Genomic DNA, 22,538 nt, shown 5'->3' with positions numbered 1-22,538 from the left:
GGACACAAGTTTCTAAAGCTTGGGATGACAGAACATGTGAAGTGTTTAGAGTAGGATGAAAAAAAGCCCAAATTTTCCTTAGCGAGGACTTCAAGAGTGTTTCTTGACATTAATGGGCACTGGAGGCTCCATTCAAAAAGTGCATCTTCCTCAGCATCCTGAGCATGAGGTTGCAAACCAAAGTGGTAACTTCCCAGGCCAGGGCTGAGAAGACACAAAAGCGAGTTCCCGCGAAAGCACACGCCTCACCGTGAGCTCCGCGCCTGCGCAGTGTGACCACGACGAGCCCGGAGACGGACTTTTCCAGTCTCTTCCTCCAGGGCCCGCCTCCCGGGCTTGGAAAGCCACGGGATTGGCTAATAGGGTAGGTGGAGCTTAGATGATTGGCAGGGTGAGCCAGTGAAGACAGACAAGTCATCTTGGCTTTCCTGGCTCCTCTTCCTCCAGAACCCGCCTCCCAGGCTCGAAGAAGCCACGGGATTGGTTAATAGAACCCAAATAGGGGGTGGAGCTTAGGTGATTGACAGGCTGGGCCTGTGGAGCCAGACAAGCGTCTAGGCAGGCTTTCCTGTCGTCTCCTCTAGGACCCGCCTCTCGGGCTCGGAGGAGCCACGGGATTGGCTAGTCGGGTGGGTGGAGCTTAGGTGATTGGCAGGGTGAGCCTGTGGAGCCCGACTAGTCGTTTAGACTTTCTGGCCCCTCCTCCCCCAGGGCCCGCCTACCGAACTCGAAGAAGCCACGGGATTGGCTGGCAGGGTGGGTGGGGCTTAGGTGATTGACAGCCGCGTCCCGGGCGAGCCGAGCGAAAAGCCGGGAGTACGCTGAGGTGGACGCGGGGCTGCCTCGCGGCTGCGGTGAGGCGACCTGAGGGAGCGGGAAGCGGTTGGCGGGGGCCGAGGCGGCCGCGGGGAGCCGTGGGGTGGGAACTGAAGGAGTCGGGGGCCCCGCATGCGGGGCGGCCGGGGGCTCCTGGACTGGGCTGGCCGAGGGAGGCGGACACGCGCTGGAGGGCCTGTGGCGCCGGGGCGGGCGGGCGGAGCGGAACCCGGCGGCCGGACGACTGACTGACGCGCCCGCCTCCTCCAGGCAGCCTCTCTTCCTGCAGCTCAGCTCCCGGCACTGTGCTCGCCTCGCCGGGCCTGCCTGGCCGGGGCTTGTGGGCGGGAATCGGCCCACACTCTGGGAGAGTCGCCGGGAGCCTTCCTGTCGGCTCCTGCTGGCTTGGTTTTTATTTATTTATTTATTTATTTATTTATTTATTTATTTATTTATTTATTGGTTTTGGGGTCCCACCCGACGGCGCTCACTCAGGGTTCCCTCCTGGCTCTGCACCCAGAAATCGCTCCTGGCAGACTCGGGGGGAACCTGCTGGCTTGGTTTTTGTTTGTTGACTTATTTATTATTCATTCATTATAGGTTTTGGGGTCCCACCCGACGGTGGTCACTCAGGGGTCCCTCCTGGCTCTGCACTGAGAAATCGCTCCTGGCAGGCTCGGGGGACCCTGTGGTGCTGCCAGGATTCGAACCACTGTCCATCTTGGGGGTCGGCTCTAGGCAAGGCAAAACGCCCCGCAGTGCTCTGCCCTCTCTCGCTCTCTGGCCCAGGCTTAGTCGTTTTCTTTTCCTTCTTATTTGTAGTATTTGGGCCACTGGCATGAGAGAGACGAGAAAGAGATAGTGAAGGAGAGGGAGAGAGTGGAGAGAGAAAGAGTGAGAGAGAAAGACAGAGAGACAAAGAAACAGAAGGAGTGAGAGGGAGAGGGGGGAGAGGGAGGAGGGGAAGAAGAAAGGAGAGGGAGGGAGGAAGAGGGAGGAGAGAGAGGAAAGAAGAGAGAGGAGGTGGGAGAGGAGGGAGAGAGAGAGAGAAAAGAGTGACAGGGAGAGGGAGAGAGAGGGAGGAAGAGGGAGGAAAGAGAGGAAAGGAGAGAGGAGGAGGGAGAGAGAGAAAAGAGTGACAGGGAGAGGGAGAGAGAGGGAAGGAGAGAGGAGGAAGAGAGGGACAGGGAGGGAGAAAGAGGGAGAGAGAGAGAAAGGAATGACAGGGAGAGGAAGAGAGGGAGAAGGGGAGAGAGAGAGAGGGACGGAGGGAGAAAGAGAGAGGAAGAGAAGGATAGGGAGAGAGGGAGAGAAAGAGGGAGAGGAAGAGAGGGAAAGGAGAGAGAGAGAGAGAGGAAGGAGGCTTAGTTAAAACTCCTCCTCAGGCTGAGCTGTCACTGGGAGCAGAATGATCAGGATCGGCTTTCAGAGACAGAGATCATTAGTCAATCCTTTGGGCATTAAAAAAATAAATAAAAAGAAAAATATATGTTCCTATGGAAATGCCCAAACTTCAACTGAGCTGCCCCCAAGTGGTATTGAGAACTCGGTTTAGACCCATCACCCAGTTTCAGCCCTCGCCAATACTACTTGCTCCGCCTCCCTCCCTGGGTCAGTGTAGAAGTAGATCCCTGGAGTAGAATTTCATTGCTGTCTCACGTCTCTGTGGTGGCTGGGGTTTGACCGGTCGTGATACTTGTTTTCCGTTCTCTTTTTCCTTTTCCTGAAGGATCTGAGTGAAGCAGGCACACTGCATTACGCTTAGTTGTTTTTGCAGTTGCAAGAATTGCTCTCGTAGATTCCCCCAGTCTTTTAGATCCATTGGCTAGGCGTTGTCAGGTCTTGGCTGGAGTCCTTACGTTTTTTTTTTTTGAGCTATAACAATTATATTTATTATACTTTTTGTGTGTGGTTCCATTAGAATGTAGGTTGCGCTGTGAAATGTTTCCCACCGATTCATTTTATTTTGACAGCAGCTGCTGATGTGTTAATGCACTTAAAAGATGAAGAGGGAAAAGACTTTTGGAGTTTGCATTAAGGCTACTTAGGTCGGGAAAATGGAAACAGAGATTTGGGATATTAACTGTTCTCTCTACAAAGTTTTTGCACTTTTATTTTTTTAACTACAGTTGAGTGTCTAAAGAATTATGGAGTCCATGTAACTGCCCTGGGAGGTTACTTTTATTGAGCAGCAGATTAGTAAGGGGAGGGAAAAAAATGCACCCTGGAAATTTGCATGAGTTACAGTAGTATGTTATTTTTTTTCCTGTTGAACAGAGTTCTAGTATAATTTTTAGAATTACACAATAAACTATATAAATGTAGTTCTGGGGCTTGAGGGAAAGAACAACTGGTAGGGTGAGTAGGGGGTATGCATTGCACAGGACTGACTGGGACTTGATCCCCTAGCACTGACCGAAGTTAATTCCTGAGTGCAGAGCCAGGATTAACCCCTGAACACCACCAGGTATGGCTCAACCTCCCCCTAACAAATCCGCAAATATATTTTATACCTGTGTGTGTATATCGAAAGTAACTAAGAGTGTTCCCCCACCCCCCTTTTTTGCCACATCTGGCAATGCTTAGGTGTTATTGGTGCTCTGGAGGAGACTAAATGAGATGCTGGGGATTGAACTTGTGTTGGCCTTGTGCAAGGAAAATCCCTACCTGTTTTACTATTACTGCGGACTCACAAGTGCTGATGTTTTTTTCCTCCTTGCTTTTTTGTTGATCTCCTTGTTTTTGACTACACTACACCATACTCGATTATGGTTAAGCATTTCCAGGGATCTTACCCAGTTTGTGGCACCAGGACTCCCTTCGAAAGTGCCACAGGATCTCACTCCATGATGTGGAGATCTGCTGGGCAAGGCAGGCACTTTACCAGTGATTCACATTCTTGTACCCTGAATTTTTATTCTGTATGTGAAAAGGCCCCAAACACAGTATTTCCACCCAGAGAAAGCAAGGGCTGCTGTAGGAAAGAAACCAAGCAAAGCTGAAAGTGAAATTGGAGGGAGGGAGGAAGGGAAGGAAGGAGTGGGGAAGGGAAGAGGAGGTGAGAGAATGGGAGAAGGGGATGATAGCCAGGAGTGCAATTTTTATTAAGAACAGAAACCACCCCTGGGTAGAGGAGTAAGGTTGGAAGGCCTATCCGGAACCAGTCCTGCCCAAGTTTGATTGAGACATGTATAAAACGATAAGTAGGAAACTCTGTTTTGGGTGAAACCAAGTATAAACAAACTTAGAAGAAACTAGGGATGATCTTTGTTTTGGGTGAGACCAAGTTGTAAGTTGTAAACCAACACTGTAGTATCTGACTTGCTAAATGGGAATGGACTGAGGAAGAAATAGATAGCAGTGAGTGATTTCTGCTATTCATTCTGTGTACTTATACAGTGTATTCCATCTATATCTATATCTCTTATCTTTACAGCCTTAAGCCATTTCCGTGAATTGTCATCTAGAGACATCTAGAGACAGTTGAGTTGATTCAAAGGACAGTAAAATTAGAGTTTTTAGGCATGTTAAATTGGAGTTCAGGGTTTCTGCTGTAGGGGATTAATTCAGAAGTCCAGAAGTAAGGTCAGGCTCACCTGGGAGGGTACTAGAGAGTATCAAGTTTAGGAGTTTGGACTTGCACAGAATGATACATCTAAGCCATAGGAAGAGAATGGTGGCACTGTCAGATAAGATTTCACCAGTGAGCTGGTCTGGTGGATATAAAGAAAATTGATGTGGATAATTAGTGAATTTATTGTTATAAGTATAGAATGGAGAAGAAAATAGTCTGAGAAGTAAAAAACAGGTCAGTGTAGTTCTGAAGTGCCATAAATTTCAGCTTGCAAAGGTTTTCTTAGGCAGTCTTTTATTTTGGGGTGGGGGCACAACCAATGGGATATGATGCACTGCTATCAGAGGTACAATCTGTAGTGCCAGGGATTTGAACTAAGGTCATGGCCACATGCTATGGAAGCGCCCTAACATTATTCTGTGCTGTCTACAGCCCATTTTGAGTAGAATTCTTTTTTGTTTTTGTTTTTGTTTTTGGGCCACACCCAGCAGTGCTCAGGGGTTACTCCTGGCTATCTGCTCAGAAATAGCTCCTGGCAGGCACGGGGGATCATATGGGACTTCCGGATTCCAACCAACCACCTTAGGGTTCTGGGTGGCTGCTTGCAAGGCAAACACCGCTGTGCTATCTCTCTGGCCCCGAGTAGAATTCTTGATGAGTTTCATTGAGTTATTATTACTCTATCATTGCTCTTTGAAATGTTTACTACTAGAATATTCACTACTCTTACACATTATGGTCTATTAATAAAAATTATATAGTTTTGGGGAATCAGAGCGATGAGGATGGCTCTTGCCTTACATACAGCTGAAGATCCTGTTAAATCCCTAGCACACTCCCCAATTAAATAGTTTAGATTGACAATAATGAAATATCCTTTGACCCCACCATTTAAAAGGTATTTCTCCTTTAGATCACTTGAGGATAATCTGAAAATGATCCCCAGTCTTGGATCCTTCTGAGGTTTTCTTAGATGATAACTCTTGGTACGGTTAGCATCTGAAATAGTTCTTTCACTTTGAGATTCTTTTCCTTTGCACCTCTGATCAAGTCAATACACACCTGTTCCATATATTTTACTTTTAAGAACCTTTTCAAAGCAGAGAGAAGCTGCTTTGGGGACAGGGAGGGAAATGCTCTGTAAAGGTCCTGTAGCTGCCTAGGAACCTCAGCATAAAAATGACTTTTCATTTTGGACAAAACTTAAATGTGGGGCTGGTGAGGTGGCGCTAGAGGTAAGGTGTCTGCCTTGTAAGCACTAGCCAAGGAAGGACCGCGGTTTGATCCCCCGGCGTCCCATATGGTCCCCCAAGCCAGGGGCAGTTTCTGAGCACTTAGCCAGGAGTAACCCCTGAGCATCAAACAGGTGTCCCCCCCCCAAAAAAAAAAAAAAAAAAAAAAAAACAAAACTTAAATGTGAGGCCAAAGAGGTTTTATAATTCAGTGGTAAAATAGTTGCCTTCACATGTTAGATCCTGACTTTGAACTCTAAAAATTAAAAAGAATAACAAGGAAATGGATGGGAATGAATGTAGATTCTGTGCCAAGGCTCCTTATAAAGTTTTGCTAGTGCCTTAGAATTCAGGCATTTCAAGAAGACACAAGTGTGTCAGATGTACAGTACACTGTGGAACAATGGGAAAAAAGAATATGGACTTAGAATAATGCCTACCCATCCAGTTTCATGATGCAGGATTGTTCTTTTAAGATTTATAGGCCTGAGTCAGGGGTTCACAAACAATACTACACACATATGGGCAGAGAGATGTCTTACTTTATAGGAACACATCCAGTTGTTATGCTGGGGAAGTATACTTCAGTAACTTGCCCCTCAAACTGGCCTAGTAAACAGCCTTCTACAAAAGGAACTGACTCCACAAATACTACTTCTGGAAGTAGTATTTAATATTACTTCTAGAAGAAGAGTGTTGAGGAGACATGTGTCTGTCTTTATAGTCATGAGATGCTTACAGATCCCAAAGATCTCATTAGTGACCAGAGTAGTAAAGATAGGTTTGGAATCCACAGCTCTATTGCAGGGAAGTTTCTTGTGTGTGTGTGTGTGTGTGTGTGTGTGTGTGATGGAGGGGGGGTTGGGGTTGGACCATGTGAGGTTCAGGGGTTACTCCTGGCTCTGCGCTCAGAAGTCGCCTCTGGCAGGCATGGGGGACCATATGGGATGCCAAGATTCAAACCACCTTCTGTCCCGAATCGGCTGCGTGCAAGGCAAACACCCTACCGCTGTGCTGTCTCTCTGGCCCTGCATGAAAGCTTTTTTTTTTTTTTTGTTTTTTGCGTCACACCCGGCGGTGCTCAGGGGTTACTCCTGGCTGTCTGCTTAGAAATAGCTCCTGGCAGGCACGGGGGACCATGTGGGACACCGGGATTCGAACCAATCACCTTTGGTCCTGGATCGGCTGCTTGCAAGGCAAATGCCGCTGTGCTATCTCTCTGGGCCCTGCATGAAAGCTTTTAAAGCGAGCATCATCATTGGCTCCTCTGGCCCCAACAGAGGACCAAGATATTATCACACTCTGTTAGTCTGGAAGCTACCAAGTTTGAGGTAGGTCTAATAGATCATTTCTGCCAGTATAGATAGGTCCAGTAGGTCACCACTGTATATAGACAACAGTGTGCTTTCATCGAGTTTGCCACAAGGTAGAGAGAGCTCCTTCTTTTGAGTTGTCTGCCACTGGATAACAGGACTACTATGAAGTAGACAGGAAAAGATCTTGTGTATCACTTCACTTATTGGTTGTAGAGTTTGACTGCTTCACTCTCCCTCTCACTGGCGTTGGAGCACATCTGGAAGAAGCTGGGGTGGGAGGCATGCATTGATTGGAATCAAATCCAGGGTGCCAATTTGCAGGGCTTGCTTTCCAGTCCTTTGAGCTAACTTCCTGGCTCCACGCAACTTTTCTCTTGAACCTTCAAGCCAACTCTATTGATAGTTAAAATAACATGAAATAGAAAAGGCAGAAACTAAAAACAGAAAAGAATTAAATGGTATTAAGTACATACCTATCAATTGTTGAAATGATGGACTGAATTTTATAATCAAAAGACACAGAATGGAGTTTGGTGAGACAGCTCAATAGACTCAAATGTGTGCTTTGCATCCTGGATTAGATCTGGCTCCCACTGGTCCCCTGAGTACTTTGTCAGGAATAATCCTTGATACTGCAGGTGTATGCATGGCCCACATAAAAAAGACACAAGGTGGCTGGATGGATAAGAAAATAACAACCATCTACATTATTGATTACAAGAAAGTCCCTTCATTTATAAGAACACTCCAAGTGAAAGGAGGGAAAGTGATACCACATTGCAAATTAATTCAGACAAAATATTCTAGAAAGATTGAGAGAGAAACCATTATATAGCATCACAGTGTCAAACCAATCAGAGTTTATATTTGTAAATATTTTTGTACTCAACATTGGAGTATTTAAAGAGATTAAAGTAGATACCAACATATCTAAAGAGGTAAAAGACTATACTACACTAGTAAGAGAACTTAATACCCCACTTACATCAATGGATAGGTTATCAAGAAAAAAAACCCACACAACTTTGAGTCTTTTTTTTTTTTTTTGGTTTTTGGGCCACACCCTGTGATGCTCAGGGGTTACTCCTGGCTATGCGCTCAGAAGTTGCTCCTGGCTTCTTGGGGGACCATATGGGACGCCGGGGGATCGAACCGTGGTCCGTCCTAGGCTAGCGCAGGCACCTTACCTCCAGCGCCACCGCCCGGCCCCACAACTTTGAGTCTTAAATGACACATTAAACTAGATGGACTTAATAGATACAGAACATTCCATTCAAAAGCATCAGAACACACATTCCTGGCACATGTAGACCATTTTTTAGGACAGATTATATATTAGTATAAAACAGTGAGTCTTAATAATTTAAGGTTGGAGGATCCTGGGGATACTTTGGTTGTAGATCACCTCTCTTGAAGGCATGAGGACACGCTGTGAGTTTAGTTCTAAGCACAGCCCCACATGCCATGTGTAAACCTTGCTACATTGGTATTTGATATCCCTTCGACAATAATACTGTGTAAGATCTTGTGCATATGGCAACCAGAGCATGCAAGTATTCAACTAAGTGTATGTAGTTGGCACTGCTGCCAAGTGTGTGTGAATTGCAACCAAATCTGTAGTCTCCTTCAGTTTTTGCAATAGCAACACAACAACAAAGGAAAGGGGGGAAGATTGGAAATATTACACATTTTTCCCAAACATGATGAAGCTAGAAATCAATTATGAGAAAACTGGAAATTTTACCAATATGTGGAGACAGAATAATGTGCTCCTGCTCTTTCGTGGAGGATACCACATGACTGCAGTGTGCCTATTATCTTCTGCTCCTACTTATCTGCTATCTTTCTGAGGAACAAGTTATTGAGCAAGCCACACCGTAGCCCTGGTTTTTAAGAATATAGGAAAGATAGGCACAGCGGTTAGGACATTTGCTTTGCATGTGACCAACTCAGGACTGACTCGGGTTCAATCCCTGGCATCTTATATGTGCCCCGACCCCCCCCCACCCCCCGAGCCTGCCAGGAGTGATTTCTGAGCACAGAGCCAGGAGTAATCTTGAGTGTCCCCAAGTGTGGCACAAAAAACAAACAAACAAACAAAAAAAAATATATATATAGGAAAGATATCCCTGGAAACAGGTGGATCACTCTAGTTAGCTACAAGTCTTTATTATAATAAAGGATGAATGCTTATTTTTAGAACTTTTGGTAGAGTGCACACCATGTGATATTTAAGGGTTACTCCTTGCACTGACTGCAGGAATCACTCCTGGCAGTGTTCAAGTAATCATGTGCATATGGGGTGCTGGGGATTGAACCCCAGTTGGCTATGAGTATGACAAATGCTTTGAAGCCATCTTTCTTCCTTTTGGGATGCTTTATTTTGTTTGTTTGTTTTGGGACCACACCTGGCAGTGGTGCTCAGGTGTTACTTCTGGCTCTGTGTTTAGAAATTACTGGTGGCGGGTATGGGGGACCATATGGGATGCTGGGAATTGAACCTGGATTGGCCGAATGCAAGGCAAACACCCTACCTGCTGTGCTCTCGCTCTGGCCCAAAATAATTAGTTTTTTTTATTTATTTTATTTATTTTTTTTTTAATTTTTTTTGGTTTTTGGGTCACACCTGGCAGTGCTCAGGGGTTACTCCTGGCTCCAGGCTCAGAAATTGCTCCTGGCAGGAGGCTCGGGGGACGATATGGGATGCTGGGATTCGAACCAATGACCTTCTGCATGAAATCAAACGCTCTACCTCCATGCTCTCTCTCCGGCCCCAGTAATTAGTTTTTATAATTTATGTTAAAATAGTCTAGATTATGAGCCTATACCCTGATTGTAAAATTTCTAGAAGTAAAATTACAGTTGTACTGATCCTAGAAAATAAAATGTAACTTGTTTTGTAGCCATCATTTTTAAGCCATTTTTATTCTGCAGTATATCATACAGACAAAGTCTAACAGAAAAATGCATGAAAGAAATAAAAGCTCTGGGGCCAGAGAGAGAGTATGGAGGTAAGGTGTTTGCCTTTCATGTGGAAGGATGGTGGTTCAAATCCAAGCATCCCATATGGGCAGCCTCAGGCCTGCCAGAGGCGATTTTCTGAGCATGGAGCCAGGAGTAACCCCTGAACGCTGCCGGGTGTGACCCAAAAGCCATAAAAAAAAAAAAAAAAAGAAAGAAAAGCTAAATGAATTAATGAAACAAACATCAATATAGTGGGTATCTACCTTTATATTTCCTTGAAACTTTTACATACCTTATCATTATAACTTAAGTTGCTATTTTGCTTTTTTGCTTTTCTTTTTGGGGGAGGAAAGGAGCTACATCTGGTGGCTTACTCCTGGCTAAGTGTTCAAGAATCATTTTAAGTGGGGACATGAAGGGAGAACAAATGGGGTGCTGGATATTGAACCTGAGTTGACTGTGTTCAAGGTAAGCACCAGGACTCTAGCTCTTACGTGAGGCACATAGTTTATGCTGGTGAAACTTACCCATGGGCTTCCTGCTGTAGTGTTTATACACACATGGCTGCCATGTGTGTCATTTGCTGGCCTGAGGATTGCAGACCTGCAGGCTCAAACAGCACAGCTACCAGGATCACATTTAATGCATATAGGACATCAGGGATTGGAACCTATTGTCATTCACTTGAAAGGCAGGTCTCTAAGCTCCTATATTTAAAAAAAACTAGGCAAAGTTATAATAGCTTGATGTATATCTTTCTACAAAAGGAGAAAACGGATGAGGATTTTTATTTTTAATTCTATAATAAGGAAATAATATTTAACATATTACTCTTCAGTATGAAGTATTTGCCAATATTCATTATGTAAACTGTAATTGTCTTTTAACAAATGGCAAATTTCATAGACGCTATAAACAAGTTTTATTGATGATCATTTAGAGTAATTCCAGTGTTAGATGTATGAAAAGAACTGCAGAAAAATATATCCATATTTTACTATGAATTACTGCAAGAGAAATTCCTCAAGGTTGCATAATTTGGTTAAAAGCTGTTTTAAAAACATTATTGAGCATAATTTACATTAAGAATAGTATGTGTATTTTGATAAGTAGTCACTCAGTAAACACACCCAATTATCTGCTAAGTCACCAAACAGAATGTTGCCAGCACCTTCAGAAATTCCTCTTAGTCCTCCTATCAGTTACTTTCTGTCTCCAATGATGAAAACACCTAAAAAATAAAAACACCAAAAAAACAATCATCTTACCGTATGGTATAGCCGTAGACCCACCACAGGTCTAACTTTTTTTTTTTTTTTTTTGTTTTTTGGGTCACACCCAGCGGTGCTCAGGGGTTACTCCTGACTGTCTGCTCAGAAATAGCTCCTGGCAGGCACGGGGGACCATATGGGACACCGGGATTCCAACCAACCACCTTTGGTCCTGAATCGGCTGCTTGCAAGGCAAACGCCGCTGTGCTATCTCTCCGGGCCCAGGTCTAACTTTTGATCTGTGGCACTGTATCACCTCACCACTGACCAGGAGTGACGTCTGGGCATTGCAGGAAATGGCCCACAATCAAGAACTAAAGATGTTTCACAAAAGAAAATCAAAATGCCCCAAACATGTGAAGAATCCATTAAAATTCCTAAAATGAAAAAGTCTAATACTAGATATTGATTGTAGTACAACTGGAATTAACTTTTTTTTCCCTTGTGGGCATGTAATGAATCTAAGAACCTGCAATAAAGTTAGTTTCAATTATTATTTCTATTATTTTATGCCTTAGCAATTTTTCTCTGGAGTGTATACACATGTACTCAAATGAGTTGTTATACCTCATGAAATTGTGCTATGTGCAAAGTTATTTTAGCAGATTTATTTGTAATGGAAATAGTCCATGTTTTCCTGAATGGGTAAATAAATTGTGATATACAGTCATATCATGTATAAGATGCATACCATTGTGATAAATGCATTATCAGGGAATTGTAAATTTATTAGACTATAAAGATAAAAATTTAGATGGTATTTGGGATTTCTATCATATAAGTGGATCAAAATGCCTTTATGTAGCATTATTATATGTAGTGATACATTAAATCTGTACACATAAGAATTGTGAGTCACAAGTTATAATTTGTGAATTAGTTTCACAGATAATGTTGAGTGAAAGAAGTCAGACTCAAGAATACATAAGACAGGTAAAAGTAATGAATGCCTATCCAAGTTTTAGTAGTTAAATAGTATCAGGTAGGGCATTTGGGTTTCTAGAAGATTTTTATATTTTGATCTGGGTAGTTGTTACATAGTTAGGTATAGATAGGAACCTATGGGAATCCATCAAAGATAATAAAGTGGGGCCAGAGTTACAGTATTGTGAGTTAAGTGCTTTTGCTTTGCACTTGGCTATCCCAAATTCAATCCCCAAACTCTATATAGTCCTCTTAGCTAGCCAGAAGTAATTCCTGAGTGCAGAGCCAGGAGTAATTCTGAGCACTGCCTAGTGTGGCCCCCCCAAACAAAAAATATTACTAAGTACACTAAAGTACATTATTTTCTTCAGCTGAATTGTTTGTTTTGGTAGCGAGGGTGGAATCTAGAGCCTCAGATATGCAAAGGCATACCCAGGGGTCTCAAACTCAATTTACCTGGGGGCCGCAGGAGGCAAAGTCGGGGTGGTCCTTGAGTGCAAAGTCAGTAGTAAGCCTTGAACATTGGGGGGTGTGACCCAAACAACTAAAACAAAACAAAACAAAAAAAGATTCCTCTAGGGCAGGACCACAAAATGTTGTACGGATGGCCCGCCGCGGGCCGCGAGTTTGAGACCCCTGGATACACTATCACGAGCCATATTCTTAATTTTTGGTTTTTGGGCCACACCTGGCAGTGCTCAGGGGTTACTCCTGGCTGTCTGCTCAGAAATAGCTCCTGGCAGACACGGGGGACCATATGGGACACTGGAATTCGAACCAACCACCTTAGGTCCTGGATCAGCTGATTGCAAGGCAAATGCCGCTGTGCTATCTCTCCGGGCCCTGTCATTTGAATTTCTGTTCCATATTTTCAGTCTCTTTTAATGGCTTTTGGGGGATAGAACCTACTGGTCACTATGCCAGTATAGATAAAGGCTTATTTCAGTAAGGACAGCAACTCAGGAGCCAGTGATATAGAAAACTGGGAGCTGATAAAGATTACTAGGCTGGGCTTCAGTTTTAGATATTTTTCCTGGCGATGTAGCTTAAAAACCAACTACTTTACTAGTTTTTTTTTAAACCACAAATACAGTTTTACATTAGCCAAAGTAGTTTTTATTGCTTACAACTAAGACCCCTTACTCGGAGAGGGGACAAACTTAAAATATTGTGCAGATTAAGATAGCTCAAAGGGCTGAACAGAAGAATGCTTTGCATGCAAAAAGCCTGGGTTTGAAATCCAGCACTCTAGTCTTCTGAGCATTGCCAGAACAATTCATGAGTAGTAGTCATGAGTACTGTAGTCCATGAGTACTGCTGGGCATGGCCTACTAACAAAATACAAGTCATACTATATGTGCATTCAAAATGTAACACAAGGGCCCAGAGAGCACAGTGGCGTTTGCCTTGCTAGCAGCCGATCAAGGACCAAAGGTGGTTGGTTTGAATCCCAATGTCCCATATGGTCCTCCGTGCCTGCCAGGAGCTATTTCTGAGCAGACAGCCAGGAGTAACCCCTGAGCACCGCTGGGTGTTGCCCAAAAGAAACCAAAAAAAAAAAAAAAAAAAGTAACACAAGCATATTACTGGTTTTTTTTTTTTTTTTTTTTTTTTTTGGTACTGTAAGATGCACTCTCTGCCACCCCATCCCCCAAAGATGTGTTTTATGGAACAAATGCCACCTGGAACTGAAATCTGAGTGCAGGGGAGGAGAACATCTAAAAACTATGTGTGTTTTATGGTCAGGTGCATCTTATAGAGTGAAAAATCTGGTACTTTCTGTTACCCCTTTCTCCCTTTTGACTTTTGGACCAACCCACAGTGTTCAGGACTTATTCCTAGTTCTGTGCTCAGGGATCTCCCCTGGCACTATATGGGATGTTGGGGATAAAACCTGGGTCAGTTGTATACAAAGTGCCCTGCTCACTTTATTAGTGCTCCAGTCCAACTTTTCTTCTCTTAAATTAACCAAGGTTTAACAAGTTTGGGACTGGCTTAGCTTTGTTAGTCATGTTGCAGATCATTAAGGTCTTAATAATGACTTCATTTTACTATTTGTATCTTAAAATTTCAGTGTGCTTTAATGGACCATGTGCTGCTGTATATGCCTGAAGTACTTGAAATGCAAATTTGGAGAGATTTTGCCATCTAAATGCTTGACTGAATTAAGTGTCTAATTAGAATGGTATTTCTACAAGTTGGAGTAAGCATGCAATCGGTGAGTACTCAAATTTGTCTTTTCCTTTTTGTTGTTACAGTGCTGGGGTTCAGGAACTGTACATAGTGTTGCTTAGGGACCACAGATTGGCAGTGCCAATTGGGATTGAAGTCAGGACTTCTTAAGGGGATATAGTGTCCTGCCATTGAGCTACATCACCCATCCTCAAAATTAAATATTTTTGTTTCACAGAAATGGTGCTCAGGACTTATTCCTGGCTCTGTGCTCTGAAATCACTTCTGGTAGTGCTCAAGGGACTATATAAAGTGCTGGAGATCAATTGTGGGGCAGATATGGACAAGCACAGTACCTACTGAACGATCTTTCTAGCCTCTCAAAATTAATTTTCTTTTAAAATTTGGCCACATCTGATATTACTCTGTTTTTTTTATTTTAAGTCAATTTTCTGATTAAGTCATGATGAGAAACAGTTACAAAGGTGTTCATGATTTTCAATTGTATCATACAGTGCCTAATATTTGATCCTTTACCAGTATTGTCCTCTACCAATGTCCCCAGTTTCCCACCTATTTCCCACCTCAATATTGTTACTGAAGGGGTAACACTGAACCTCCTTTCAGTACCCAGTTTTTGGCCAGAACGATCATTTCTAACCTTCATTGTCATAATGGTCTCTCCTCGTGGACCAGCCCCCCCGGACTTCATCTCTATTGTCTTTGAGTATTATTATCATACTATTTTTTTTTTAAATATATATATCCCACATCTTAGTGGAATCATTCTATGTCTCTCCACGATCTGAGTTACTTCAACTAGCATAATACTCTCTATGTATAAGCAAATTTCATAGTTTCCTTTTTTCTAACAGTTTTATAGTATTAGTATTCCATTATATAGATATATCACAGTTTATCCACTCATCTGTTCTCAGGCATTTGGGTTGTTTCCAGATTCTGGCTTTGTGAATAGTGCTGCAATGATCATCAGAGTGCAGGTGCCTTCCTGCATTGTATTTTTGAGTCCCTAGGGTATATTTCCAGGCATGGGATATCTGGATCATACAGGAGCTCAATTTCTAGTCTTTTGAGGAATGTCCATATTTTCCGTAAAGGCTGGACCAGTTGACATTTCTACCAGCAGTGCAGAAGAGTCCCTTCCCACATCTCTACCAGCACTGTGTCTTATTCTTTTTGGTGTGTGACAGTGTTTGCTGTATGAGATATCCTGTTGTTTTAATTTGAATCTCCCTGATGATTAATGATGTGGAGCATTTTTTTTGTTTTGTTTTGTTTTTTGGTTTTTGGGTCACATCTGGCAGTGCTCAGGAGTTACTCCTGGCTCTATGCTCAGAAATTGCTCCTGACAGGCTCAGGGACACTATATGGGATGCTGGGATTCGAACCGTCCTTCTGCATGCAAGGCAAACACCTTACCTCCATACTATCTCTCCGAGCCTTGTGGAGCATTTTTTCATGTGCCTTTTGACCATCTGTATTTCTTCTTCTTTGAGGAATTTTATGTTCATCTCTTCTCCCCATTTTTTTTGTTTGTTTGTTTTTGGGTCACATCTGGCAGCGCTCAGGGGTTACTTCTAGCTCTGCTCAGAAATCGCTCCTGGCAGGCTTGGGAGACCATATTGGATGCCAGGGTTCGAACCACCATCCTTCTGTGTCTAAGGCAAATGCCCTACTACTGTGCTATCTCTCTGGCCCCATTCTCCCCATTTTTTGATGAGGTTATATTATTTTTATAATTTTTAATTTTTTTTGTTTTTTGGGTCACACCTGGCAGTACTCAGGGGTTACTCCTGGCTCTATGCTCAGAAATTGCTCTTGATAGGCATGGGGGACCATACAGGATGCCAGGATTCGAACCACCGTCCTTCTGCATGCAAGGCAAACACCCTACGTCCATGCTATCTCTCTGGCCCCTATATTATTATTTTTTTTAAGTTTACCAGTGCCTTATCCTTATATAGCTTAGATATTAACCCCTTATCAATTGGGTAGTGAGTGAAAGTTTCTCCTAATCTGTGGACAGTTTTTGTGCCCTGGTCATCATTTCCTTTTAGGTGCAGAAGCTTTTTAATTTAATGTAGTCCCATTTGTTTATCTTTGCTTTCATTTGCTTGGTCAGTGTTGTATCATCCTTGAAGATACATTTAGCTTCAATGTCATGGAGAGTTCTTTCTACATTTTTCTCTATGTACCTTATGGTATTATCAAGGTATATGTCAAGGCCATATAAAAGGCTAGAGTTTCAGGTATTTAGATATTTATTTTTCTAATAGAAAAATAAATCTTTTTGTGGCCAATATTTTTTTTTGTTGTTGTTGTTGGGGGCCACACCCGGTGGTGCTCAGGGGTTACTCCTGGCTATCTGCTCAGAAATAGCTCCTGGCAGGCATGGGGGACCATATGGGACGCCGGGATTTGAACCAACCACCTTAGGTCCTGGGTCGGCTGCTTGCAAGGCAAACACCACTGTGCTATCTCTCCGGCCCCTAGTGGCCAATATTTTGAATTCAATGTTCATGTTATTAATTTTGTTTGTTTCATTTTTGAACCCCATCAGTGATACTCAGAAGTTACTTTGGCTCTGCATTCAGGAGTTATTCCTGATGGTGCTTAGGGAACCATATATGTCAGGGATAGAACCCTGGCCATTTTGTATGCAAGGCAAGAGCCCTATCTACTGTACTGTCTCTCCAGACCTAATTTAATAGTATTTTTTTTGTTTGTTTTGTTTTTGGGCCACACCCGGCGGTGCTCAGGGGTTACTCCTTGCTGTCCGCTCAGAAATAGCTCCTGGCAGGCACAGGGGACCATATGGGACACCGGGATTCGAACCAACCACCTTTGGTCCTGGATCGGCTGCTTGCAAGACAAACGCCGCTGTGCTATCTCTCCGGGCCCTAGTTTAATAGTATTTAATTTGCTTATGACCATCTTAAGAGAATAACTAATTACAGTGAAAATTTTATGTGACTAGTAAGGTAAAGGATTAAGTACATAGAGACTTCATTGAATAAAACATTTGACTAGTTCTTGCCTACTCTGCGTTTTCTAGAACTTAAATAGTATTATAATGGTTTATCAACCTGCTTCCTAAAAAGTAAGTTATAAATTTGAAGGGAAAATTAGTGATTATTCTTTGACAAAGAAATTAGTTTTCTCGGGGCTGGAGAGATAGCACGACAACATTTGCCTTGCAAGCAACCGATCCAGGATCTAAGATGGTTGGTTTGAATTCCGGCATCCCATATAGTCCCCTGAGCCTACCAGGAGCTATTTCTGAGCAGATAGCCAGGAGTAAGCCTGAGCACTACCAGGTGTGGCCCAAAAACAAACAAACAAACAAACAAACAAAAAAACAAAAAAAAGAAAGTTTTCTCCCTTTTTATTTAGTACATAAATTTTATTCAGATCCATTATCAAGTTATTAGACAGTATCTGTGCCATGCATTATTGGTTGTTTATTCTTCATTTTCACATTCAGTATTTTGTTATCTGAAATGCTTCTGATTTGAAATTTAAGTTTTATTTATTAAAAAGTCAAGTTTGGGCCTGAGGGATAGCATGGAGGTAGGGCATTTGCCTTGCATGCAGAAGGTCGGTGGTTAAAATCCTGGCATCCCATATGGTCCCCCGAGCCTGCCAGGAACGATTTGTTTCTTTCTTTTTTTTGTTTAATTTTTTGTTTTTGGGTCACACCCGCCAGTGCTCAGGGGTTATTCCTGGCTCTACGCTCAGAAATCGCTCCTGGCAGGCTCTGGGGACCATATGGGACGCCAGAGGATTGAACCACGGTCCGTCCTAGTTTAATGAGTGCAAGGCAGACACCCTACTGCTTGTGCCAACATTCCAGCCCATGACTTTTCCGATACTATTTGTTCATTGCTTCCTCATGCCATTTATAATTTCTTCCTTTCCATAAAACAATAGAAAAAATAGAGAATCAAGAATTCTTAGAAGTTAACTTTTAAAATTGGTCTTTTTTTTTTTTTTTTTTTTTGGTTTTTGGGTCACACCTGTTTGATGCCCAGGGGTTACTCCTGGCTATGCTCTCAGAAATCGTTCCTGGCTTGGGGGGACCATATGGGACACCGGGGGATCGAACCACGGTCCATCCTATACTAGTGCTTGCAAGGCAGACACCTTACCTCTAGCGCCACCTTCCTGGCCCCTAAAATTGGTCTTTTAAGTGTCCACACATGGGGCCAGAGAGATAGCATAGTGGTAAGGCATTTGCCTTGCATGCAGCCAACTCAGGATGGACTTGGGTTCGATTCCTGGCATCCCATATGGTCCCTGAGCCTGCCAGGAGTGAATCTTGAGTGTAGAACCAGGAGTAAACCTTGAGCACAGCACATTCTTCTAGCCATTAACTTATATTAAATTTTACATTTCTTCTTTTTTATTTTTTTGGTTTTTGGGTCACACCCAGCAGCGCTCGGGTTACTCCTGGCTCCACGCTCAGAAATTGGTCCTGGCAGGCTCAGGGGACCATATGGGATGCCGGGATTCGAACCAATGATCCTCTGCATGAAAGGCAAATGCCTCACTTCCATGCTATCTCTCCGGCCCCTATATTTCTTGATTCTAGGTTCACCAATAGCAGAACAACATTGTAATGTTAGTCTAGTTACGAATATTTGAAAATGAAGAGGCTTAGTCAACTTAAAGTCAAGGCAGAATCTTAGTCCACCTTCTTTATAAATAGAAAGCACCTGGTGTTCTTCAGTCCTGGTACTTATCAGATGGGAAGATAATTGTTGAAAGTTAACTCTGTGAATTGTATTGTGAGGACTATAAGCTGGCAGGAATATTGGTTCTTTAGCAAATCCTTTCTAAAAATTTGCTGTTGAGGGTAAAGAAATGGCTCAGCAGCAGAATGTTTGCTGTACATTTGTGAAGCCCCTAGGTTGTGTCCTTGAGCATCACAAAAGTATATAAATACAGGGTCTGGAGTGATAGTCTAACGCAGAGGGTCTCAAACTCAATTTACCTGGGAGCCGCAGGAGACAAAGTCGGGGTGAGGCAGGGCTGCATAAGGGATTTCGCTTACCGAATAGTCGCAATAAAAAATCGCATTAGTAAGAAAAAAGATCGCAAAAAATCGCATTAAACGTTTGCATACCCCGAACGGAACTGCTCGGGGTATGCGAATGCTTAATGCGAGTTTTTTCTTACTAATGCGATTTTTTTTTTTGCGATTATTCGGTAAGCGAATAATCACGAATACTGCGATATTTGAAGGCCGGCCGCGGGCTACAAAATGTTGTACGGAGGGCTGCAAATGGCCCGCGGGCCGCGAGTTTGAGACCCCTGGTCTAGCGGGTAGATCACTTGTGGCATTTCACTTGGCATTGCATATTGTCTCCTAATCACCACCAGGACTGGTTCAAAAACTAAAAAAAATTTCTCTCCTTAGTTAGCTTTTTTTCGTTAGTTCCATACAAGATGCTTTCTGAGGGTAGGGATGGGAGTTTTACTTCCAGGGGTCCTCAAACTTTTTAAACAGGGGGCCAGTTCACTGTCCTTCAGTCTGTTGGAGGGCCAGATCATAGTAAAAACAAAAATTATGAAGAAATTTCTATGCACACTGCATATATCTTATTTAGAAGTGAAGAAACAAAATGGGAATAAATACAATATGTAGCCCGCGGGCCGTAGTTTGAGGACCATTGCTAGACTGTCACATTGTGATGCATCAGTACTATTCCTTCCTCTGTTGCTGCATCATAGAATTTTGACATGTGACTAAATAGAAGACTCTTTAATGGTGTAGTTACTATTCCCTTATGGATTTAATTTTAAAAGATCAAGATCTATTAAAATGTTTAAGGTAAAGAGTTTGCTCAGATAGTATGTTTTAGAATTGCCATGTTCTAATTTTTTATCTGTGCTCTCTGTTGACTTTGCAGAATTAAGATCTATCTCATTTTTCTCCATTTCAGAGGATTTCAGACATTCGACCTAATCCTGTGCCTTTATCATTCCCTTTTCAGAAAAGAGTAACTCTTTTTCTTTTCTGGAAATCTACTTTAATCAGACTAACAAAATGCTCAGTGTCAGCCTCCCAGTTGTACCTAACTCTACTACCTCCACTTTGAATTGTTCCTTTGCCTCCAGGGAATCAGTATTTCTCACTGGCAACCATTGATTTTTTTTTTTTCTTTTGAGGCCACACCTAGCAATTTTCAGGGGTTAAGAATTACTCTTGGGGCCGGAGAGATAGCATGGAGGTAAGGCGTTTGCCTTTCATGCAGGAGGTCATCGGTTCGAATCCCGGCGTCCCATTTGGTCCCCCGTGCCTGCCAGGAGCAGTTTCTGAGCCTGGAGCCAGGAATAACCCCTGAGCACTGCCGGGTGTGACCCAAAAACCACCAAAAAAAAAAAAAAAGAATTACTCTTGTGGTCTGGAGAGATAGCACAGTGGAGTTTGCCTTGCAAGCAGCCAATCCAGGACCAAAGGTGGTTGGTTCGAATCCCAGTGTCCCATATGGTCCCCCATGCCTGCCAGGAGCTATTTCTGAGCAGACAGCCAGGAGTAACTCCTGAGCACCGCTGGGTGTGGCCCAAAAACAAAAACAAAAACAAAAAAAAAGAATTACTCTTGCCAGTCTCAGGGAAACCATATTAGATGCTGTTGATTGAACCTCAGTAGACCACATGCAAGTCAAATGCCCTACCTGCTGCACTATCGCACTGGCCTCTGGCAGTCATTGAAACATTGCTTTAGTTAGCTGTTTTCCCTTAGTCCACATGTCTAATTATGTGATAATTCTCTTTTTTTCTTTTTAAAATAACTTTTAATAGCATTTTACCTCTTCTGTTCAGGCTTTCAAGTGTAGCACTCAAAACGATGGATAGTTTTTCTCTTTAAGGATTTAAGATCATATACTTGGGGAGAAGTTTCAAGGTACAATTTGTAAATTATGCTCTTTGCTTCTTGAGGGTTTGTCCTATGCATGTTATGATTTCATCTGAGAAATTTTCTCATTGCAGTCACCACCAGTCCATTAAGTTTTACCATTGTGTAATATAGGAAAAAGATGCCTTTCCTTAGGATGATCTCATAAAAAGCAGCCATATGACTGGCTCTTGGTTCTCACACAGCCTGGTGTTCTTGTGTAATAGAATGCACCCCTGGTATAAATTTAGATTCAGAACTTTTTTGGGGGGCAGTGCTCGATTGTTCTACTACACTCAGGAAATACTCCTTGCAATGCTTGGAGGGCCATATGGAATACCAGGAATTTTACTCAGGTCAGCAGCATACAAGACAAATAACCTACTCACTGTACTATTGTCCCCATCCCCAGATTCTGAACATTGTACAGATTTGGATTTGTTTTGAAAAGTCAAATAACCAGAATTTTTAGATTTCTTTCTTTCTTTCTTTTTGGGTCGTAGCTGGTTCTGCATCCAGAAATGACTCCTTGCAGGCTCAGAGTAAACATGAGATACTAGTGATTGAACCTGGGTCGACGCACAAAAGGCAAATGCCCAACTTGCTGTGCTGTTATTCCGTCCCAAAGAGTTTATTGCTTATTTATTTATTTGTCCTTTTTTTTTTTTTTTTTTTTGGGTCACACATGGCTGTGTGTGATTTATTTCTGGCTATGTACTCAGGGATTACTCTCGGCAATGCTTGGAATGCCAGAAATTGAACCTGGTTTGCTGTATGCAAGACCGGCACCCTACCTGTTGTACTATCACTCCTGGCTTTGTAGTTTGTTGGAAGGTTCCTTGCAAGTACTTGACAGGGACTCTGAACTAGGACCTACTCTTTTTTTTTTTTTTTTTTTTTTCATAATTTGATTTTTATTTTTTTGGGTTTTTGGGTCACACTCGGCGGTACTCAGGGGTCACTCGTGGCTCTAAGCTCAGAAATCCTCCTGGCAGGCTCAGGGGACCATATGGGATGCTGGGATTCGAACCACTGTCCTTCTGCTTATAAGGCAAACACCCTACCTCCATGCCATCTCTCCGGCCCCAGGACCTACTCTTTTTTTTTTTTTTTTTTTTTTGGTTTTTGGACCACACCCGGCGGTGCTCAGGGGTTACTCCTGGCTATCTGCTCAGAAATAGCTCCTGGCAGGCACGGGGACCATATGGGACGCAGGGATTCGAACCAACCACCTTTGGTCCTGGATCGGCTGCTTGCAAGGAAAACGCTGCTGTGCTATATCTCCGGGCCTTGGACCTACTCTTAATACATAGAAAGTATCTGTCTGACTCCAAAGCTATTTCATAC

The 22,538-nt window shown here is 43.0% G+C and overlaps 1 protein-coding gene across 1 annotated transcript in view; it reads left to right on the top strand.

The window, feature by feature from the left end:
• The first annotated feature begins 806 nt into the window (after positions 1 to 806).
• Positions 807 to 22,538, top strand: part of MTFR1 (mitochondrial fission regulator 1) — a 42,034-nt gene continuing 20,302 nt past the window's right edge. The window contains exons 1-2 of the mRNA XM_049781835.1: positions 807 to 854; positions 14,172 to 14,315. Coding sequence (XP_049637792.1) covers positions 14,280 to 14,315 — 36 coding nt within the window. The 5' untranslated portion in view covers positions 807 to 854; positions 14,172 to 14,279. The remainder of the gene's footprint in view (positions 855 to 14,171; positions 14,316 to 22,538) is intronic.

This window comes from Suncus etruscus, chromosome 10, assembly GCF_024139225.1.
Source record: "Suncus etruscus isolate mSunEtr1 chromosome 10, mSunEtr1.pri.cur, whole genome shotgun sequence".
NCBI classification, from domain to species: domain Eukaryota; kingdom Metazoa; phylum Chordata; class Mammalia; order Eulipotyphla; family Soricidae; genus Suncus; species Suncus etruscus.
Note: the sequence above shows the minus strand (reverse complement) of the source record. Positions and strands in the feature narration are given on the sequence as shown.